This window comes from Coenobita brevimanus, chromosome 1 (assembly GCF_032717465.1).
Source record: "Coenobita brevimanus isolate Jiangsu-jjx chromosome 1, ASM3271746v2, whole genome shotgun sequence".
Lineage (NCBI taxonomy): Eukaryota > Metazoa > Arthropoda > Malacostraca > Decapoda > Coenobitidae > Coenobita > Coenobita brevimanus.
The window spans coordinates 61,398,488-61,422,126 of NC_136954.1; the positions used below are offsets into that span (position 1 = coordinate 61,398,488).

Below are 23,639 nucleotides of genomic sequence, written 5' to 3' on the forward strand. Positions count from 1 at the left end.
CCCGGAGGCAAGGTTATAGTGCGCCATTTTTCTTTTTTTTAATTTTGAAAAAGTATTGTAGTATGTACTGTGCATGTAAATAGATGTTGACAGTTAGAGAAACTTGTATTGGAGAGCATGCTGGCCTACTGTCTGTGTTCCTGAAACACTGAAAAAGTTCAGCAAAGGGGGATGGTCAGGAACCTGAGGGCTGATGAAACTGGAGCTCCAGCTCTCCCTGTCATAGCTTTCCATCCACCTTGGGAGAACTGCCCTGCTCAACTGTTGCTACTGTCTACTCTGTGGGAAGATGATGATTCTTTCTCCATACTCTGCCCTTCAATACATTGGACTTTGATTGCCCAGCCTTCTGTCTACAGGTAATTCTGCATTGAGTGTTAAGGCAAATGATATCCTGTACACTGGGAAACCATTTACTGTCCTATGCTGGGTGGTAACCATATAACCAAATTATGGCGCCTGGTGGTTTAGTGGGTAATTAAGGCGCTCCAATTGGATTGAGCCTGTGCAGGTTTATATCCAAGGGATAGTTGGGGTTTATTGCTCACGTAATGTCACTCAGGGATGAGCGAGGCTTCTTGCTCTCGTCTTAAATGCCAGGACTACTTGCCTAGCCCTGGGCTGTAATGCTCCTCATGGGGAAACACAGGATTAGATGATGAATGAATGAATGAATGATGATGATGATGATTATTTTTGTTATTACAGTTATTGTTGTTATTCATTTTGTTTTGTTTATAAAGGCTCCAACATGCTCGGTCATGTCTGCCTTGGTCACCTGATGGTGGCATTCCATGCTTCTCGATCACTGTTTGCCTCCCTGTTCAATCCCTTATCCCTTAGGTCACACTCTATGACCTGGTTCCAGGTCTTTTTCTGTCTGCGTTTTGCAACCTCACACTCAGTCTTCACACTTTTCCCTTTATGCACCCAGTTGTCATCCCCAATCTTCTACACATGGCCAAACCATCTCAGTCTACCCCTCCTCATCACAAAATCAGTACACTCCAGTCCCAGCCTTCCTCTCAACTCATCCATCATAAACCTAACCCCACCAGGCCTTGCATTCAAGGATGCACAGCACATCCACCTAATGGTGGTCATTTCTGTACATTTAAGCCTCCAAATATCCTCTTTCATTACTGACCTGATCTCACTACCATACAGTGTTAAACTCCTAACACAAGCCTCATACAAAGATCCCCTAGCACGGAGGGAGAGTCCTTTCAGTGCTAGGAGGCAACAGCTCCCTGAACTTCTTCCATTATTATTATTATTATTATTATTATTATCATCATCATCATCATTATTTTTTAGAGTACGCCAGTTTGCAGACCATTCTTTCTCCTGTAGTGCTTACTTCTGCTTTTATTTTCTTTGGCAGTAATGGATACCAGTGATAGATTCCTGCGAAAGATCACCATTGGCCAGAGTCCCACAGAGAAGGGCAAGACACGAGAGACTCAGTTTGACATTACTGTGGCTAGTGAGATCATGGCCATTCTTGCTCTAACCACTTCACTGGCAGATATGAGAGAGAGACTTGGCAAGATGGTGGTTGCGTCGGATACCTCGGGACATGCTGTTACTGCGGAAGATTTGGTGAGAGGGAAATATGTTAGCCCTTTGAATATATTGTTAAGTATCCCAAGAATAGATTGTTTGGTCACGAGGAGAGAACGGAGAATGCAAAATTGATCGTGTGTGTGTGTGTGTGTGTGTGAGTGAGTGAAGTGGAGGGGGAGACTAAGGATGAGTTATACATGGTTGGAGAGGTATACGAATGAGAGTGATGCGAGTTGATAGCAGAGGACATGGTGATGTGGAGGCAGTTTGTTCATGGCCACTCCTTCCAGTATTAAGGTGCTTGTTTGAGACATGCATGGGTGGATAGTATATGGGGGTCGTTTTTAGTTTATTCTTTCAGTCCCCTAACTTTTATTCAGTTTGAGGGTGACATTTGAAGCTGGAGAGGGTATAGCCTCCATTAACCCCTTCACTGCCAAGCTTAATAAAGTTCTCTGGAAATGGCAAGAATAAACTAGATTAATACATTGTAATGAAAGGTTTAATGTTTAGTAATACATGAAAGAAAAGCATTCGGGAACCGAGTGCTAATCACCTGCCAGAATATGCTGTTGGCCAGTTCCAAGATTTTGGCCATATCTTGATACACTGAAGGTTTCATGTTGATAGCTCAAGCTGTTTAAGGGGTAACAAGATGCTAAAGGCAAGCAATCAAAACTAGTTGACCTTTGGCAGCAATTTTGGTGATCTTGGCCTTGACCCCGAGTGCCCATTTTCGAACTCGTCCAAGATTTTAGTCATATCTTGATACCCTGAAGGTTTCATGTTGATAGCTGAAGCCATTCATGAGATATAATTGTGCTAAAGGTGGGCGATAAAAACTGATTGACCTTTGGCAGCCACTTTGGTGATCTTGGCCTTGACCTCAAGTGCCCATTTTCTAACTCATCCAAGATTTTGGCCATATCTTGATACCCTGAAGGTTTCATGTTGATTGCTCAAGCCGTTCATGAGATATAATGGTGCTAAAGGCTGGCAATAAAAACTAGTTGACCTTTGGCAGCCACTTTGATCTTGACCTTGACCCCAAGTGACCATTTTCAAACTTGTCCAAGATTTTGGCCATATCTGGGTACCCTGAAGGTTTCATGTTATTGCTCAAGCCATTCATGAGATATAACTGTGCCAAAGACTGGTGATAAAAACTAGTTGACCTTTAGCAGCCATTTTGGTGACCTTGACCCTGAATGTTCATTTTCGAACTCGTCCAAGATTTTGGTCATATCTTAATACCCAGAAGGTTTTATGTTGGTAGCTGAAGCCGTTCGTGAGATATAATTCGAACAGACACACACACACACACACACACACACACACACACACACACACACACACACACACACACACAGGCAGGCAAAAACATTATCGTTCCCCCTTATTAAAAGGCGGATGATAAAAATTAGTGCATTAGTAGCTTGAACCAGTTCTATATACCCACACAATTTAGATGAGTTTAGAGACTAGTTCATTTAGATACTGAATTTTTGGAAGAGGAGACCACCACATTGTAGTACCTGTATTGAAAATGATTTTATTTTTATTTATTTATTTTTTTATTTTATTTATTTTTTTGAGAGAGAGAGAGAGTTAAAATTAATGGGACAGATGTAGTGATTGAAGAATAGTACAGCAGGGTACAAAAATGTTTAAGCTTGAAAGTTATTGTTCAGAAGTACAGTGCAGTAGACATAAGGGGAAAGGGTTCATGTAGTAGCTGTTTGCATTCCATGTTATATCATTGTTAAGTGAAATAAGGTATGGAAAGTGGTCTGTTGCTGTAGTGGATACAATATGTACTAATGTAATATTCGCTTTAGGTAGTGTTAGGTGCGGGTGCTCGTCATCCACTGACTCGATGTAGTGCTGCTCTTGGTTTGCTGCCCATTCCACTCTTCCTTCCTTTCTCTTCTGTCTTTCTTTCAATCATTCTTTCCACTTCCATCTGTTTGTGGGTGACTCTACACTTAGTGACAAGCCAAATGGATTCCTGTACACCAGGAAACCATTTACTGCACTGGGTGATAACCGTATACAATAACCAGATTATGGCACCTGGAGGTTTAGTAGGTAATTAAGGTGCTTCAGCTGGATTAAACCTGTGCAGGTTTATATCCAAGGGGTAGTTGGGGTTTATTACCCATGTAATGCCACTCAGGGGTGAGTGAGGCTGGTCACTCTCATCTTAAATGTTAGGACCAACTTGCCTAGCCCTGGGCTCCTATGATCCTCATGGGGCAACACTGGGTTAGATGATGATGATGATGTGTATTTGTTCCATAGTGGCATAGTTTATTATGTACTGTCAAGCCTCGTTACAGTCTTGTTGTGTGATAGGTTTGTGTCAAGTAAAGACCTATCGCTTAACGATTTATCACATAGTGAGGTCGGTGTAACATGGGTTCATTGGGGTTAGGGAGGGTGACCCCGACCATGACACCTAAAATGCTTCTGTCACCCATGTGAAGGTTGCCCTATATTGGTATGAGTCTTCACCAAGGGTCCCTCCTGAGACAGGGGGACAGGTGGAGGGCCTGAATGATCACAGCACACAAAAAGGTATGATATCACTTCGGTTAACATCACACACTGCAGTATTTGTTAAGCTCATGCACTGTTATCACATGATAGCAATGGTGTTTTAGTGGTCTTTTCATGCATAAAATGAAATGAAAAGCAGACAGTCACAGTGAATGTAAATACTGGGTGGCCATCTGATGATGTGGTGTTGATTGCAGAGAACGAAAGGGAGGCGGAGGAAAGGTTTAGGAAGTGGAGAGATGGTATGGGGCACAAGGGCTTAAGGGTAAATGCAGATAAAACAAAAGTGATGATATCTAGGGTTGGTGGCGGTACTGTCAAAGACGAAGGAGAGTGTGTACGGCGTGTCGGGGAGAGCAGGTGGAGATTGTCAGGCGTGAAAGGATTGAACTTGCTGGTGAATCTCTTGAGTGTGTGGAAGAGTTTTGTTATTTAGGAGACATGTTGTGTGCTGGAGGTGGGGCTGGAGCTAGCTCTGTGACTAGCGTGAGAAGTTCAGGGAGCTGTTGCCTCTCCTGACATTGAGAGGACTCTCCCTACGTGCTAAGGGGTCTTTGTATGCAGCATGTGTTAGGAGTGTAATGGTGTATGGTAGTGAGACCTGGGCAGTGAAGGAGGAAGATATTTGCCGGCTCAGACATACAGAAATGACAATGATTAGGTGGATGTGTAGTGCGTCCCTGCGTGCAAGGTCTGGGGGGGCTGGGTTTACGATGGAAGAGTTGAGAGGTAGGATGGGACTGGAGTGTATTGGTGTTGTGATGAGGAGAGGTAGATTGAGATTGTTTGGACATGTGGAGAGAATGGGGGATGATAATTGGGTGAGGAAGGTGAGAAGTGTTAATATTGGGGTTGGGGTTATAAGGGGTAGACCGAGAAAGACATGGGATGAGGTCATTAAGTGTGACCTCAGGGTTAAGGGACTGAACAGGGAGGCTGCAATGGATCGTGCAGCATGGAGAGCCGCCAGTAGGTGACCAAGGCCAATGCATGCAAGCATGTTGGAGACTTCTAAAAACGAAAACATCTTGCCTCACTCATGTGACTGGAGGCCTCTCAAGGGGAAGGTGGTTACGTAAAATTGATACGATTTCCAAGTCACAAGTGCCAATATTTCACACACAAAAAGGTATCCATCCATCCATCCATCATCCAATCCTGTGTTGCGTTATGAGGAGCATAGGAGCCCAAGGCTAGGCAAGTTGGTCCTGACATTTAAGATGGGAGTGACTAGCCTCATTCATCCCTGAGTGGCATGATGTGAGCAATAAACCCCAACCACCCTTTGGATATAAACCACCCAGGCACAATCCGAATGGCGCCATAATTTGGTTAAGTGGTTACCACCAGGGTTGGCATTGATTAAATCAAACTGATTTAATTATGTGATTAAATCAGTGATTTTTTTTTTACTAAAAAATCATGATTTTTTTGAATTTTTGATTTTTTTTATTTTTTCACCTAAAGATTAACAAATAGAATCTGAGGGTTTATAAAAGTTGTGTATAACTTTGCATTCATTTATTCTGATTTTATACTTAGGCATTAAGTAAGCAGCTATGGAATATACTGTCTTTATTATCACTGGCAACTCAGCCTTAACCAGTAGGATACAGACAGGACTTGAACAGGTATGTACTGGTATCTGGATTCTGGACATTTGCTTTCATCCTGAACAATCAGTGGATAGACATGACATGATGTTAACAGTATTCAGAATACTGCTTTTGAAATGTTTCCTACCATATATGATGAAAAAATCAAAAAAATAAAAAACATTAAAAAAATCGATTAAATCATTGAATTTTTTATTTTTTTGAAAAAAAAAAAAATCAAAAAAATCCCCAACCCTGGTTACCACCCAGCATAGTACAGTAAATGGTTTCCTGGTGTACATGAAATCATTTGCCTTGTCACTCAGTGTAAAGTCACCTGCAGACAGATGGAAGAGGAAGGAATGAAGGAAGGAAAGACAGAAAAGGAAGGAAGGAAAGAAGGAGGGAAGAGAGGAGAGGACTGTCACACAAGAGCAGCAATACTGACAGAAAAGGAAGGAAGGGAGGAGAGGAGAAGACAGTCGCACAAGAGCAGCAGTACATCAAGTGAGCGGATGGTGAGCACCCCCACCTACCATTAACAAAAAGTTATCAGTTCAGTCAGTATTACACACAGCAGTATTTGTTAAGGACTTTCGGTGTTATTTGGTGATGGCAGTGATATTTCGGTGGCCATTCAAGCACAAAACAAAACAGAAAGCAGACGATCACAGTGAATATAAACACTGGGCGGCCATCTTGCCTCACTCAACCGACAGGAGGCCTGTCAAGGGAATGGTGGTACATAAGGAGACATGATTTCCATGTCGCAAGTTTCAGTATTTTATACACAAAAAGGTATCACTTCGCTTGGTATCAAACACTGCACTATTTGCTAAGCATTTGCACTGTTATTTGGCGATAGCAGTGGTATTTCAATGGCTTTTCATGCACAGAATAGAATGATAGGCAGGCAGTCACTTTGAATGTAAACACTGGGTGGCCATCTTGGCTTGAGTGTGTCACTTTGTCCGCCCGAGATTCTCAGAGGTGGCCATAGAGGTTGGGGGAATGGACTTTCTGACCACTACTTGGTGGTGGCCAGAATCAAGATACAAATAAGATGGAGAAATAGAAGAAGGGAAGGATGGGAAGGAGGAGTGTTTGCAAGGAGAGTGGAAAGGTTACAGGAGGATGAGAAAAAGGCAGAATATAAGAGAGAAGTGGAGGAACGATTGGGCAAATATGAATTGGAGCAGATGGGGGATGTGCAAGGTGTGTGCAGGATATTCACAGAAGAAATGTGTGCAGCATGTGATGTGGTGTGTGGAAGGAAGAGAAGATGGAGGGGGGTTCAAGGAACAGCGTGGTGGAATGAAGAGGTGAGACAGGCTGTGGCAGAAAAGAAAGCATATGATGAATGGATGAGAAATAGGGGCATGGAAGAAGTTGAGAGGCAGAAGAGAGAGTTGTATGTAGAAAGAGAGAGGTGAAAAGATTAGTAAGAGAGAGTAAGAAGGGAGTGGATGAGGAATTTGGAAGGAATTTGAGTGTAAAGTGGAGGGACTGTAAGAAAATGTTCTGGAAAGAGGTGAAGAGAGTATGACAGGGTGGAAGTGAAGTTAGCAGGGGAGTGAAAGATAAAAATGGTAGATTACTAGTGGAGAAGGGAGAAAAAGTGAGCAGATGGAGAGAACACTTTAAGCAATTGTTGAACATAGAGGATGGAAGTATTACGAGTATAAGTGGCTGGGGAATGGCTGGGAGAAGGAGGGAGGTGAGAAGACAGGAAGAAATCAGTAGGATAGAAGTTGTGGAAGCAATGAAGAAAGTTAAATTGGGGAAAGCCCCAGGAATTGATGGAGTGTGTGGTAAAGTGCTGAAGCATGGGGGAGAGATAGTTGTTGAATGGATGTGGAAGATGTGCAGAGTGGCCTGGGAGGAAGGCAGAGTCCCAGAGGATTCGAAGTCAAGTATAATTATTCCCTTGTACAAAGGAAAAGGGGAAAAAGAAGTGTGTTGTAATCATAGGGGCATTTGTCTTCTTAGTATAATAGGAAAAGTGTATGGTAGGATACATACTGACAGAGTTAGAGAAAGTACAGAGGAATTAGTTGGAGAAGAAGAGGGAGGCTTTAGGAAAGGAAGAGGTTGTGTAGATCAGATATTCATTCTTAGATATTTAGTGGAAAAGTTTCTAGAGAAGGGAAAGAAATTGTATGCGGCTTTGATGGATTTGGAGAAAGCATATGACAGTGTCAATAGACAAGGATTATGGAAAGTATTAAGAATATATGGAGTAGATGGGAAGGTGTTCAATGCTGTGAAGAGTATGTATGATGGTGCTAAGGCTGCAGTGCGTGTGGATGGTGAACTGAGTGAATTTTTCTCTTTGAAGGTTGGGTTGAAACAGGGATGTGTCATGTCTCCATGGTTGTTCAATCTGTACATGGATGAGGTAATAAAAGAGGTACAAGGTAGGGTAGTGGATGTTGGAGTGGCCCTGGTGAGAGAGGGTAGTGTTTGGAAACTCCCTGTACTGTTGTTTGCGGATGATACTGTGTTGATGAGTGAAGACGAAGGGGAGCTGCAAGGCTTGTTGGATGAGTTTGGGAGAGTGTGTAAGAAACGGAATCTAAAGATGAATGTAGCGAAGAGTAAAGTGATGGTCTTTGAGAGAGGTGAAGTCAGTGAATGTACAGCGAGGTTGGATGGTGAGGACTTGGAAAATGTGAGTACGTTTAAGTACTTGGGTAGTGTGATGAGTAAGGATGGAAGTTTGGAGGGTGAAGTGCTTGAAAGGGTACAGCAGGTAAGAAAGGTTGCTGGTTCCTTGAAAGCAGTGATAAGAAACAGGGAAGTGAGCATGGAAGTGAAAAAGGTTACTACATGACAGTATTGTGATACCAACTCTAACATATGGAAGTGAAGCTTGGACATTGTTGGAAAGACACAAGTCAAGAGTGAGAGCAATGGAAATGAGTTATTTGAGAGGAGCCTGTGGAGTCACAGGGAGAGACGGGCTGACAAATGAGGATATAAAGGAGCATTTTGGTGTGGATGTGGATGTGATAGGAAGCGTTAGGAGGAATACACTGAGGTGGTTTGGCCATGTGGAGAGGATAGAGGATGAAAGGCTGACGAAGAGAGTGTATGTGAGTGAGGTGGAAGGAGGGAGAGGGAGGGGGAGGCCGAGGATGAGATGAAGAGATGGGGTGGAGAGGTGTATGAGAGAGGGGGGTGTGAGTTGGGAGTAGGGCGGTGAAATGGCAGGGGACAGGGCAACGTGGAGGCCATTTGTTTGTGGCCACCCCGAACGGGATTGAGGCATCTGGCAATAGATAGATAGATAGTTAACTACCAATTTTTTAACATTACAGTACTGTATTTTGAAAAAAGGTATAACTTTTTAATTATCGTTCTAGTTGTTTATCGCAGAGCGAAGCCGTATAACAAAACCAGACTGTATATGATTGATGGCGTTGTGATCATTTGCTTATATAATCATTTATTCACTCACTCGATGTAGTGCTGTTCTCAAGCGTCTGCCCTTTCATCTCCTCCATCATTCTTTCCTTCCATCCTCTTCTGTCTTTCTTTCCTTCATTCTTTCCTCGTCCTTCTGCCTACGGGTGAGTTTACACTCCCTCTTCTGTCTTTCTTTACCTCATTTTTACCTCTTCTTTCTGCTTGTGGGTGACTCTACGTTGAGTGACAAGCCAAATGGTTTCCTGTACACCAGGAAACCATTTACTATGCGAGGTGGTAACCATATAACCAAATTTTGGCTCCTGGTGGTTTAGTGGGTAATTACGGTGCTCCAGTCGGATTAAGCCGGTGAAGGTTTATATCCAAGGAGTGATTGGGGTTTATTGCTCACGTAATGCCACTCAGGAATGAGTGAGACAGGTCACTCTCATCTTAAATGTCAGGACCAACTTGCCTATCCCCGGGCTCATACGCTTTTCATGGGGCAATGTAGGATTGAATGACAATGATGATAGAAGTTATACCCTTCCTGCACTTGGCTGTTGCAAATCTCGCCGATACAATTTGAGTGATCTCCTCCATACATCGGTGTGGCGATATGCAAGCCGACAATCATGCATTTGAATCAGAATGGTTGCCTAATGTATACATGCACAGAACCCATTCTGAGTTAGCTGTTAATGGTTCCTTCCTGTCACCTCTTTGACATCTGCATACTGCTTGCCAACTCTGTAATGTGTCATGCTGTGGTAATAGTGTCTCTCTTTTTGTTCATCATGTTATATCACCCTCTCATGTGCATAACCATTGGACCACCATCACTCTTCTAATATTGAAGTGCAAGTGCACTACTAACACTTTCAGTGCAGTAAAGTTCTTGGTGCTTGTAGTGCCATCTTTGGAAAAAAAGAAATTGTTTATATACATCTGCATGTTGGCTGTACCAGCTTGTTTACTTTGTGTTTCAATGTAGCTAGTCGCCTACTTTCGGTTCTGCTCTTTTTCATCTATGCATCTCACTCTTACATTTAATAAATAATGAACTAGTCTTTGTGCCTATAGTTCCTCCTCCTGAAAATAGGATGTTGATGTAAATATGCACTCTGGCAGCGCCAGCTTGTCTATTTTGTGTTACGTACCTTACATAAGCTAGTTGCGTGCTGTTGGCTCTACTCACTCCCATCTATAAATCTCATTCTCATATTTAATAAATAACGAAATATTGTTAGTACCTGTAGCTCCAGTGGAAAATAATAAAATGTTTATGTAAATATTCATGCTGGTGGTGCCAGCATGTGGCCTTCTTTGTATTAAGTTCATAGCTAGTCACATGCTTTCGGCTCCCCCTCCCTTGGAGGGTAATCCGTGGTGATAACTCGCACCAGCCAAGGAACCATTTTATGTGAGTTGCATATTTATTTTTAGACTTTAGAGTGGGTGACCCGTGACCAAAAACATATACCCATTGAACCCACATTACAATGGCATCACTACACGACCAGTCACTATGTCACTTGACGTAACCTGATTGTATAGTAAGGTTGGACTGTATTTGTCTCTTTATTACCCTAGGGTGCCACTGGTGCACTTACAGTGCTGATGAAGGATGCTATAAAGCCCAACTTGATGCAGACCTTGGAAGGAACGCCGGTGTTTGTTCATGCGGGACCCTTTGCCAACATTGCCCATGGCAACTCTTCAATTCTTGCTGACAAAATTGCTCTCAAGGTAAGAGGCATTCTGGTTTATTAAAATAGCTGCACCTATGCAGTAACCATACAGCATCTTGAGAAAGTGCTAAGATACTGTACCATATGTATTAGAAGCCATTTATTATTTGAATCTTCTCAAGTTCACCACAGTGTATTGCAGTATATGAGTGAACATGTGAGTTTTGATCTGTTTGTTAGAGAATAATATTTTAAGAAAAAAGTATGTTACATAAATATCTTAATAATTTTGAATGTCTTCTCCCCTATCGGTTTTACAAAGACAAAACTTCCTTCAGGCAGTTTTATCCTAGCAGACTTTTCACACTCACTGCTGTCTATCATTTTCACCAGTGCACATCCCTGCTGTATCCATGTGCATCACATAAACTCCCTCTTCCAACACCACACTCATATTTTCCAAGACTCTCATTATCATCCTGTCCATATACAGTACCTGTATATTCCTTTATACACACAGTCTCATTGACTCTCTTCATCCATTCAGCTGTGGTACATGTTACTTTTGTAGCCTGCTTTTCCATTCTAAATTACCATACTCCTAATTTTTTATTTTTACCCCCCCCCCCTACTGTCCATCTTGCATCTGTGCAGCTGTTGTGAAAAGTGTCTTGTTAGAGGCCTGTATCCTATAGTGTTTGTCATTCAGGTTTCATTACACAGAAATAGTTTTTGTTCATGTGAGTTGTTAGAGCACAGGTTTGCAAATTATAGTATCATTACTGCCAGTATTTTCGTATCTTGACATCCATATAGTACATTGATATCCAGTACCTGTAAAATGCAAACAACTCTTGGAAAATACATCATTTTGATAATAGTAGTAGTTGTTCCCTAGGCAATTTGGCCAAATAGCCCCGAGTCCCTACGGAAGGCCACGGCCAAGACCAGGCTTTCCCACAGAGCAGTCAGGGAGTGTATGTTGTGTTGTTGGCGCAGGTGATTGTGTGCAATGCAATCTTCAATAATGTGCATAATAGTATGGGGTGCTGTGTTGCATCCTGGACAGGCATCAGTGATGGAGTCATCCAACCTCTTAGCCCAGAGGGCTGGATGATGCCCACATCTCAGCCTGGTCAGGTGGACCCTGTCCTCACGAGGGAGATAGGATTCGGAAGGGTGGATATCAGGTGACCGTGCATGCAGCCGAGTGTTGTCTTTAAGTGACAGAATGGAGCGGTGAGTGATTTGAGTATGGATATGCTTCTGGAAACTGGTTTGAGATGGGCAAGGAGGGAGAGATGACAGTATTTGTGTATGATATCATGTACTGGGTGTTGTTTTGATGTTCCTTGGTGTGTGTGGATGTGCTGCTATGTAGTGTATTGGCTGCGGTGAGAATTAGGGTGCCCCTCATGTCTAGGTGATCCTTGACTTTAAGGACTTTGGTTTCTCTGTAGATGTAGTAGCTGTGCAGCCTGTGATTATTATAAAGTCCTTGTTCTGTATGGTCTGTAGAGTGTTGTGTGTTTTAGTGAAGTTAGATAAAATACAGTAGCTAACCTGTTGAGCTAGGATACTAATTCCCCTCAAAGTAGTCCTCTTCTGACTTGACACACATAGCCCAGCATTCTTTCCGCTGCCTGAAACATTTTTCAAAAGTTGGTTTTCGGTATCGCCTGCAGGTGCTTCGTTGCATTTGTCATGATCTCTCTTTTTGTCTCAAATTTGGAACCCTTCAGCGGAGTTTTGAGCTTTGGGAATAACCAAAAGTCACATGGAGCCATGTCTGGTGAGTAGAGAGCCTGTTGGACCTGCGGGATGTTGTGCTTGGCCAAAAATTAATGAATCAGTTGAGAAGAATGGGCAGGGGCATTGTCATGGTGCAGCTTCCAACTTGCCGCTTTCCAAAGGTCTGGTCTCTTCTGTTGAATTGTGTCACAAAGATGACAGATAACACTGAGGTAGTAATGTTTGTTGACAGTCTGACATTCTGGTGCATATTCGTGGTGCACAACACCATAGTAGTTGAAAAAAACTGTTAACATGAGTGCATTTCACCTTGCTGGGGCCTTTTTTTTTTTTTTTTTTTTTTTTTTTTTTTTAAGGTGGCCCTGCATGCTTCCATCAAGACAAATGTGCTTTGGTTCTGGGTCGTACCTGTACACCCAAGTCTCACATCTGATGCTAACAGTCTTCAGAAAGTCTGGATTGTGATTTACACACATCGACATGTCATGAGCAGTGTTTGTCCAAGAGAAGAGATCATGGCAAATGCGACGAAGCACCTGCAGGAGGTACTGAAAACCGACATCAAAAAATGTTTCAGGCAGTGGAAAGAACGCTGGGCTATTTGTGTTGAGTCAGAAGGGGCCTTGGCGGGGGATTAGTGTCCTAGCTCATCAGGTTAACTATTTATTTTTTTAGAGCTAAGGTCAGAATCTTTCTGGACAGACTTCATACTTTGCTTCCTTGCATGCCTCTATAATCCCTATTATTGTACAACAGCTTGTGGGAGAAAATGGAGTGGTGGTTACAGAGGCAGGGTTTGGTGCTGACATTGGCATGGAAAAATTCTTCAACATCAAGTGTCGGTACTCTGGCTTGTGTCCCAATGCAGTGGTTCTCGTGGCTACTGTCCGTGCACTTAAGATGCATGGAGGAGGCCCCACAGTCACTCCTGGGGTACCCCTGCCTGCAGAGTACATAAAGGTGAGTCTACTGAAAATGTTTGCATGTAATATAGTAATCAGTGCTAGAGTTCATACAAAGGTGACTCGTGCCTCCACAACAATCATTATTCATCACAGCCTGTAACTCAAGGCCTCTGTCCCTCTACTGTTACAGCATTCTGTCATTTCACATCATTATCTGTCTTCTAATAAATGTATGTTTTTAAGAAGCAGAAGGACCGTACGAGTTCATTTGCAGTTGCTCCGGTTTGTTTTCTGTATTTCTTTATTTTCATGGTGATAATCAGTTGTTTTCTGTTGACCATTTTTTCCCTTGTTATCATTGTGTTACTTACTCCTTGTTGATGTTTGTCATGGCAAATTTGCTGAAACTTACTTGAGTTTTTTTTTTTTTTTTTTTTTTTTTTTTTTTTTTATATGCGAGGAAGAAGGAACCAAAGGCCATGAGCCCGCAGTAATAGTTCCCTCGAAGAGAAAAACAAAATACAATATAGAGCCAAATTCAAGATCCGATCATTTTGAGATGCCTGGACACACTGCGTTTGAAAGACTGGAGATCATAGGCAGCAGGAAATACAGACAGAGGGAGACAGTTCCAGAGCTGACCTGATGCATAAATGAAAGACTGGGAGTAACGGTTAACTCTTGCATTAGAGAGTTGGACAGAAAAAGGATGAGAGTTTGCTGCCAGACGGGTGCTACGCGCCCGTCGTAGAGGTGGAGGAATGCAAGCAGACAGTTCAGAGGAGCAGTGACCATTAAAGTAGCGATAGAAAAGAGATAAAGATGCAACAGTGCGGCTAAGAGACAGAGGTTGAAGGGAGTCAGTAGGAGGAGGAGAGTTAATGAGACGAAAAGCCTTTGACTCCACCCTATTGAGAAGAGCTGTATGTGGGGAGCCTCCCCACACATGAGAGTTGTACTCCACACAGGGGCGGATAAAACCCCTGTATAGAGTCAACAATTGTGCAGGGGTAAAGAAAGAGCGGAGTCGGCTTAGCACACCCAATCTCTTGGAAGCAGATTTTACAAGAGATGTAATATGATCTATGATCTTTCCAAGATAAGTCCCGAGTAAATGAAACCCCAAGCATGTTCAAGGATGATGCAGGATTAAGCTGAATATTATTAAACATTAGTGGGTATACCTGTGGAAGATTTTGTCGGGTTGATAGGTGTAAGAACTGAGTCTTAGATGCATTAAAGACAACCATATTATTTTTACCCCAATCAGAGATACGAGCCAAATCAGACATTAGGTGTGCCACAGCCTCATCCCTTGCTTGTTGAAGTAACTGTTGAGATGGGCGTTGCGGGAACCGAATGGAAAGGTGAAGGGTGGAGTCGTCAGCGTATGAGTGGATAGGGTTAGATGTACAGCTTAGAAGGTCATTGATGAATAAAAGGAAGAGAGTTGGCGATAGGACAGAGCCCTGAGGAACACCACTGTTGATAGATCTAGGAGAAGAACGATGGCCGTCTACAACAGCGGCTATAGAACGACCAGAAAGGAAGCTAGCGATGAAGGCACAGATAGAAGGATAGAAACCGTAGGAGGGCAGTTTGGAAATTAAAGATTTATGCCAGACTCGATCGAAAGCCTTTGAGATGTCAAGTGCAATGGCAAAGCTTTCGCCAAAGTCCCGAAAGGAGGATGACCAGGAGTCTGAAAGGTAGGAGAAGATCGCCAGTGGAGCGTCCCTGACGGAACCCATACTGACGATCGGAAAGAAGGTTGTGATAGGAAAGATTCCTTAAAATTTTTCTATTAAGAATTGACTCGAAAACTTTTGAAATACAGGACGTTAAAGCAATTGGACGATAGTTGGAGGGTTGGGAGTGGTCACCCTTCTTTGGGACTGGCTGAATGAGAGCAAACTTCCAGCAAGAAGGAAAGGTACAAGTTGACAGACAAAGGCGAAAGAGTTTGCCTAGGCAGGGTGTAAGCACAGAAGCACAGTTCTTGAGAACAACAGGAGGGACCCCATCAGGCCCATATGCCTTGTTAGTACTGAGGTCAGTGATGGCAGAAAATACATCAACTGAAGAAATTTTAATGTCAGCCATGAGGAAGTCAGAGGGGGGAAGTGATGGAGGAACAGCACCGGAATCGTCTAAGGTAGAATTGGAGGAGAAAGTCTGTGCGAAGAGATCTGCTTTATCAGTAGAAGAAATAGCTACAGAACCATCAGAGTAGAAAAGAGGAGGGAAGGATGATGAGGTAAAGTTGTTAGAAAGATTTTTGGCAAGATGCCAGAAGGAGCGGGAAGAATTCGAGTCGGAGAGTTAAGAGCATTTAGTATGGATGAAATTATTTTTAGTAGAGCGAAGAACAGACTTAGCACGATTCCGGGCAGAAACGTAAAGATGATGTGATTCAGGGGTGGGTTGGCTCCGGTACCTTTTGTAGGCCCTCTCCTTGTTGCGGACAGCATTAGAACAAGCGTGATTAAACCAAGGCTTTCTTGCATTAGTCAGAGGATATGAGAAAGGAATGTATGCTTCCATGCCCGAGAGAATAACCTCTGTAATGCGCAAGGCACACTCAGATGGCTCACGGCCATGGAAGCAATAATCATTCCAGGGAAAATCAAAGAAGTACTGCCTGAGGGCCTCCCAGTCCGCGGCTCCAAAATGCCACAGACGACGTTTCACTGGAGGGTCCAGAGGATGCATCGGAGTGATAGGACAGGTTAAGGTAATAAGGTTGTGATCGGAGGAGCCCAACGGAGAGAAAAGATTAACAGAGTAAGCAGAAGGATTAGTTGTGAGGAAGAGGTCAAGTATGTTGGAGCTTTCTCCAAGGCGGTCAGGGATACAGGTAGGGTGCTGTACAAGCTGCTCCAGGTCATTAAGGATAGAAAAGATGTAGGCTTGTTCACCAGGTGGATCCGTGAAAGGAGAGGAGAGCCAAAGGTGGTGGTGAACATTGAAATCTCCAAGAATGGAGATTTCAGAGAAAGGAGAAATGGATAGAATGTGTTCCATCGTAGAAGTAAGATAGTCGAAGAATTTTTGATAGTCAGTAGAATTAGGGGATAAGTAAACAGCACAGATATATTTAGTCAGAGAATGACAGGAAAGCCGAAGCCAGAGTGTGGAGAATTCAGAAGAATCAAGTTCAGGAACACGAGAGCAAGATAAGTCGTTGCGTATATATACACAACAGCCACCTTTGGCTTTGAAATGAGTATAGAGAAAGTAGGAGGATACAGAAAAGGGTTTGCTGTCAGTTGCCTCAGACAGCTGAGTCTCCGTTAGAAAAAGAAGGTGAGGTTTAGAGGAGGAGAGGTGGTGCTCAACAGAGCGAAAGTTAGAGGAAAGGCCGCGAATGTTGCAGAAATGAAGAAGAAGAGAGTCAGACCGTGGTTCCAGGCACCTTGAGTCGTCACCGGGAGACGGGCAGATGGTGGGGGCATTTATGGTCCCCCCCCCCCCTGGGGACTCCGAGGCTTGATAAGACGACGCCATTTTGGTAAATTTTGAATAGGAAGTGTAGTGTGTACTGCGCATGTAGTTTGGTGAAGATAGTTAGAGAAATTTGTACTGGAGAGCATGCTGGCCTACTCTCTGTGTAACTGAGACACTGAAAAAGTTCAGCAAAGGGGGATGGTCAGGAACTAGTCCTGAGGGCTGATGAAACGGGAGCTCCAGCACTCCCTGTCATCAGCTTTCCATCCACCTCGGAAGTACTGTCCTGCTCGACTGGTGCTACAGTCTACTCTTGGTTAAGTTAGGTTAGGTTAAATTGCCAGTTTAGGTTAAAATGTAAGTTTAGGAAGAGGTACTAAAAGGCAGCTGGGATGTTTTGTCGGAAGTATCTGCCATTATGCTCGAGAAACAGCTGATGCAGCGGGAAGAACATGGCTGGAAACGACAGGAAAAGAAATTTAATGTGAAATGTTCGTTTACCACCTCATCAGTAACCAGGAAAATATAAAAGACTATCAGAAAGAAGAAGAACTGACTTGGTAAGGTGCTTCTGCTGCTTAAAGTAAAGCATACCCATATTTGCCTGTCTTCCTTTCCATATTTTCTCCTTGCCTATTTAATAGTATGTAGGTTCATACATAAAATAAGGATAATGTGTTGTATTTCCTGAGGGTTTACATATTTCAAAATTTCAGTCTCTTTGAACCCATTCAAGATGATTGTACAGAGAATTTTAACAGTTACACATGATAGAGGGCTCTGTTGTGCCTGAAATAGTGTTTGTGAATATTGGATGGTTTGTAAAGCTTTGATTACTTGTGTGTTTTTCAGTTTTTATTTCAGCCAGTGTTTTACATTTGTTACTAGCTTTAATTTTTAAATGAGATGGGGGCAACCATCATCCACTCACTCAGTGTAGAGATGCCTATGATCTCTACACTGAGTGACAAGCCATTTGGTTTCCTGTACCCAGGAAACCATTTACTACGTTGAGTGGTAACCATATAACCGGGATTTCTGGCAGGGTTAAGTGTCCCCTAGATTCCCCTATCCAAATCACTTAATCCAGGCAGTTGTTTCAGAGAGCCTCGGAGGGCCCAATACCTGCCCGGGGCCCCAACCAAGTCGGCAGATTCGTATGGCCATGTGGAATGTGAGAGGTGTGAATGAGGAGAGCAAGAGGGTGAAAGTGATGAATGTGTTCAAGAGTGTGAGATATGCCATGATGGCATTGTGTGAAATGAAGATGAAAGGGTGTGAAGTGGGAGGGTGTGAAATGTGTAAGATTGGGAATGAATGGGTGAGGAAAATGCAAGGAAGGAGTTACGTTGTTGATGAATGAGGTGTGGTAGAGTGGAGTGAGAGACTACAAATGTGTCAGCTCGAGGTGTATGTATGTGAAGTTCAAGTTTGAGAAGGTGAAAGTGGCAGTGATTGTAGCATATGCACCGTGTGAGGACAGGAGTGAGAGAGAGAAAGACAGGTTTTGGGATGAGCTGGATGAAGTAGTGGGAGAAATGCCCGGGAGCCATGAAGTGATTGTAATGGGCGATATGAATGGAAGAGTAGGCACTGGTCCTGAGGATGACATAATGGATTGTTATGGAGTACCAGGAGAAAAGGATAATGGGAAGCAACTAAAGGATAGGTGTTAGGAGAGGAGGTTGTGCACATGTAACTCGTATTTCAGACACAAAGATGCACATAAATATACATGGTGTAGAGGAAACAGGGCTCATGTGGAAAGGAGCCTAATTGATTACATGCTCATAGAGAGGTGATGATGGCAATAGTTGCTGATACGAGGGCTGTGAGAGGACGATGTGGAGGTGTGTCAGATCTTATGATTGTGGTATGCAAGATCAAGCTGAGAGGAGTGAGGTGGATCAGGAGGGAGAGGAGTAGTCAGGGAGAAAGATTGAAAGTTGAGGAGCTTAGGATCAAAGAAATGGCAGTTAATTACAGGACCAAGGTAGGGGAGGAGTTAGAATCAGTGAATTGGAATGAAATGTATCTGGACAGTCTGCAGAATGCATATAGGGATTGCTTAGTTAGGAATGCTAAAGAGGTGTGTGGTGTGGAAAGAGTAACAACAAAGAAGAAAGTTATGGCATGGTGGGATGAGGAGGTAGAGAGAGCGGTGGAGGAAAAGAGGAAGAAGTGACTAAAGTGGTTATTGGACAGGGGTTTGGACAGGGGTTCATTTGAAATAAGAACTGAAAATACTGAGAGCAAAAAGCATGTAAAGAGGCTAGTGAAGAGGAAAAGGAAGGAGGTTAATGATGATCTGGGAAGAAAACTGAATGCAAACTGCTCTGACAATAGGAAGTTATTCTGGAAAGAGATGCGGAAATGTAGAAGCAAAAGTGGAAAGAAATATGATGGTGTGAAGGATGTAGGTGGTAGATTATTAACCCATGGGGATGAAGTAAGGACCAGATGGAAAGAATATTTTGAAAGCCTGATGATTGGGAATAGAGAGAGCAGAGCGGCTGTAAACAAGATTTGTTTTGGAGATGTGCAGAGAAAGAATGCAGTACCAGGAGACGTGACACTCGCACAAGTGAAGATTGCTGTGAAGCAGCTGAAAAATGGGAAAGCAGCTGGGGTTGATGAGGTGTATGCAGAGATGCTTAAGTGTAGTGGAGAGGGTGGAATGAAGTGCTTGTTGGAGATATGTAAGAAGGCATGGATGAGTGAAACTGCCTGCAGAGTGGAAAAAAGCTGTGATTGTACCTCTGTACAAAAATAAAGGTGAGCGAAGTGAGTGCAAGAATTATCGTGGCATAAGATTATTGAGTGTGGTAGGGAAGGTATATGGAAGAATTATTATCGAGAAAGTAAGAGAGATATCAGTAGTCCTAGTGAGTGATGAACAGGATGGCTTTAGGAGTGGCAGAGGATGTGTGGATCAGATATTTGCAGTGAGACAAATAGTAAAGAAGGCTTGTGAGAAGGACCATAAGGTGTTTATGGCATTCATGGATCTGGAAAAAGCATACAACAAAGTGGACATAGAAGGATTGTGGAAAGTTTTGTTCATGTACGGTTTGGATGGTAAGCTGCTAGGTGCCGTCAAGAGTTTCTATGATGGTAGTGAAGCATGTGTAAAGGTTAATGGGCATCTAAGTGAATGGTTCACGATTGATGAATAATCATGGGGACATCACACAACCTTGTTGCATGCCCACACCAATCGTGAACCATTCACTTAGATGCCCATTAACCTTTACACATTCTTATATATATATATATATATATATATATATATATATATATATATGGGTGACTGTACTCCCTCTTCTGTCTTTCTTTCCTTCACTCTTTTCTCTTCTTTCTGCCTGTGAGTGACTCTACACTGAGTGACAAGCAAAATGGTTTCCTGTACACCGGGAATCCATTTACTAAGCTGGTTGGTAACTATATAACTAAATTTTGGCGCCATGTGGTTTAGTGGGTAATTACGGCACTCCAATCGAATTGAGCCTGTGTAGGTTTATATCCAAGGGGTGGTTGGGGTTTATTGCTCATGTAATGCCACTCGGGGATGAGCGAAGCCGGTAACTCTCATCTTAAATGTCATGACCAACTTGCCTAGCCCCGGGCTCCTACACATCTCATGGGACAACGTAGGATTGGATGATGGATGGATATATATATATATATGGATGGGGTGATGAGAGAAGTAAAAACATGAGTAATGGAGAGAGGGATGGCATTGGTAATGGTAATGCATAGTGATGGATGAAATATCTCAAATTTGTTGTATGTTGATGATGCAGTCCTGGGTGCAAGTACCAGACAAGAACTTGGTAGGCTAGTGCAGAGTTTTGCTGATGTCTGTGAGCGTTGTGCCTTGAGAGTAAATGCAGAAAGGAGTAAAGTGATGGTTATTGAGAGAGAAGGTGACTCCCAGTACGATGTTACAATGAATGTAGAGAGACATGAAATGGTGAGAGAGTTCAAATACCTGGGTAGAGTGATGGAAAAGAGAGGAAAATGTGCAAAAGAAGTTGAAAGTAGAGTGAGACAAGGAAGAAAAGTAGCTGGTGCAATGAAGGTCTTGATAAGAAACAGAGGCTTGAGTGTTGCAGCTGCATGAGGCATACATGAAGGAGTGTTATTGCCAACTTTAACATATGGATGTGAGACTATGGTGTGGCATGAAAATGAGAAGCCAAGAGTAAGAGCAGTTGAGAAAATGGACTGCTGAGGAATGTATGTGGAGTACTGAGGATGGATAGGGTACAAAATAATGTGATTCGTGAAAGATGTGGTGTGAGGAAGTCAGTGGACACCAAAATCAGAGATAGTGTACTGAGATGGCACGGTCATGTGGAGAGAATGGATAACAATAGAGTGGTGAAAAAGGTATATCTGAGCAAATTTGAAGGAGGAAGGAGGTGAGGTAGACCAAGGAGAAGGTGGAGAGATATGGTGGATGAGTGTGTGAGGAAGAGATGTTTGGGAGTAGGTGAGGCTAGGGAACTGCCAAGAGATCCAGGTGGCTGGATGAATGTTGTGAGAAGAAGTGCATGATCAGGGATTTGGCACCCCTTTTTAACGTGGCAGCATCCGGATTGGCTCAATCGCATACGTTTATGTGAAGCTACAGAACGTGATGAATGTTTTGGGCGTGTCTGATAGAGCCAGGATTCCGGTGGCGTGAATGGAAGTGTGGCACATCAGATTGGGCAGATATGGGCTGTATGGACATTGCTACTCCTCACCCTGCCCTAGGGTGGGAAAGGAGGTCCAGATGATGATGATGATGATTTTTTGTAAAAAATTATGTTGAACTACAGTTCTTTGAAGCAAATGTGATATTTTTGTGTTGCACAGTGTTTTAAATAATACTGTTCCTGTACAGTTGGCAACAAAACTTCTGTTGCCACTTTTCCCATGTACACTCTTTGGCAGTCAGCCTCGTGAATTAGCAGTAATGGGTGCCAATTGCATTATTTGGCCAGTGGTGTCATCAGTTTCGTTTGCTTCGGATTCACCAGACTTATTTTCAAAGTGTAGAGAGAAAAACAGGAGAGGCAACAGGACTTTTGTTGTCAGCTGTATTTGATGTCATTATGTAGCCAGAATTTTTGTTCCTCATAGTCTCTTTATTACACTCTCAGGAGGATTTGGGCCTGGTTGAAGGTGGATTTAGCAACCTGAAGAAGCAAATAGAAAATGGGAAAATGTTTGGTGTTCCAGTAGTTGTAGCAATTAATGCTTTTGCGTGAGTATGGTTTAGTCTCTCCTGTTCTGTCTTAGTCAGTTTTTGCTCTTCGCATAGTAGTGATTGGGAAGGGCAAAGTTAAACTTGCGTATGTAATATGAACAACTGAATAATGTAAGAAGAATACATTCTGAATTAAATCTTTCAGACACAGTGACACCGCATAAGCTCCAGATTTCTTTGTCTTTAAATCTGATGATATCACATCACTGGCCTTTCCTTTTTGTGTCTTTATAATACCATAGCAGAATGGTATCTCAGTTAAACTATTCCCATTCTCTTGTGTTCAGTTCTGTGTTCCAATCACGTATCTTCCCCTACAACCGTTTATTTATGTTTAAAACAACATATTCTTACTTGTAACCATATGTCCTCCGTTGCAACCAATTGTCCTCTCTTCCAACTACTTGTTCTCTTTTCCAGCTGCTGCAGTATCCTCTCTTTTAGCCACATAATTCCTCTCCTTACTCTTCTCAGAACTGACACTGAGGCAGAACTGAAGCTCATTCAGCAACTAGCTGTTGAAGCTGGTGCAGCTGATGCTGTGATCTGTAACCACTGGGCTAAGGGTGGTGCTGGAGCTGTTGATTTAGCCAAAGCTGTGGTGAATGCAGCACAACAACCTTCAGACTTCAAGTGAGAATGAACTGCAGTTGCTGAATGCTGAGTTAATGAGCTTATGATTAAAACTAGTAAAATTAGATGTTCTAAAGTTTTGTTTGTGAAAGAATAATAAAATATGACAATAGTTAGTAAAGAAAGAGAGAGAGAGGCTTATTTAAAGTATTTAACAGTTAAGGGAGACATATCATTGTCCCCGTTTTCATACTAGTAATAATGATGCCATCCCCTGCTTCCTAAAATTATTTATCATGTCCCATTTACTATGCTCATTGTGCTATAATAATTTCTCCAACCCAAGACATTTATATATATATATATATATATGTATCTATATATATATATCAATCTATTGCCAGACGCCTCAATCCCATTTGGGGTGGCCACAAACAAATCGCCTGCAAGTCGCCCTGTCCCCCGCCATTTCACTGCTCTGCTCCCAACTCACACCCCCCTCTCTCATATACCTCTCCACCCAATCCCTCCATCTCATCCTCAGCCTCCCCCTCCCTCTTCCCCCCTCCACCTCACTCACATACACTCTCTTTGTCAGTCTTTCACCCTCCATCCTCTCCACATGGCCAAACCACCTCAGTGTGTTCCTCATAATGCTTCCTATCACATCCACATCTACACCACAACGCTCCTTTATATCCTCATTCGTCAGCCTGTCTCTCCATGTGACTCCACAGGCTCCTCTTAAATAACTCATTTCCATTGCTGTCACTCTTGACTTGTCCTTCCAACAGCGTCCAAGCTTCACTTCCATACGTTAGAGTTGGTATCACAATACTGTCATGTAGTAACTTTTTCACTTCCATGCTCACTTCCCTGTTTCTTA

At 42.8% G+C, this 23,639-nt stretch overlaps 1 protein-coding gene across 3 annotated transcripts in view; it reads left to right on the forward strand.

Annotated features, from left to right (window-relative positions):
• The window catches only part of pug (pug C-1-tetrahydrofolate synthase, cytoplasmic), a 105,639-nt gene that overhangs the window by 43,377 nt on the left and 38,623 nt on the right, over window positions 1–23,639 (forward strand). For all 3 annotated transcript variants that reach the window (XM_080276922.1, XM_080277441.1, XM_080278010.1), the window contains exons 14-18: window positions 1,385–1,602; window positions 10,722–10,877; window positions 13,328–13,531; window positions 22,074–22,177; window positions 22,655–22,813. In XM_080276922.1, the coding sequence (XP_080133048.1) occupies window positions 1,385–1,602; window positions 10,722–10,877; window positions 13,328–13,531; window positions 22,074–22,177; window positions 22,655–22,813 (841 nt within the window). The remainder of the gene's footprint in view (window positions 1–1,384; window positions 1,603–10,721; window positions 10,878–13,327; window positions 13,532–22,073; window positions 22,178–22,654; window positions 22,814–23,639) is intronic.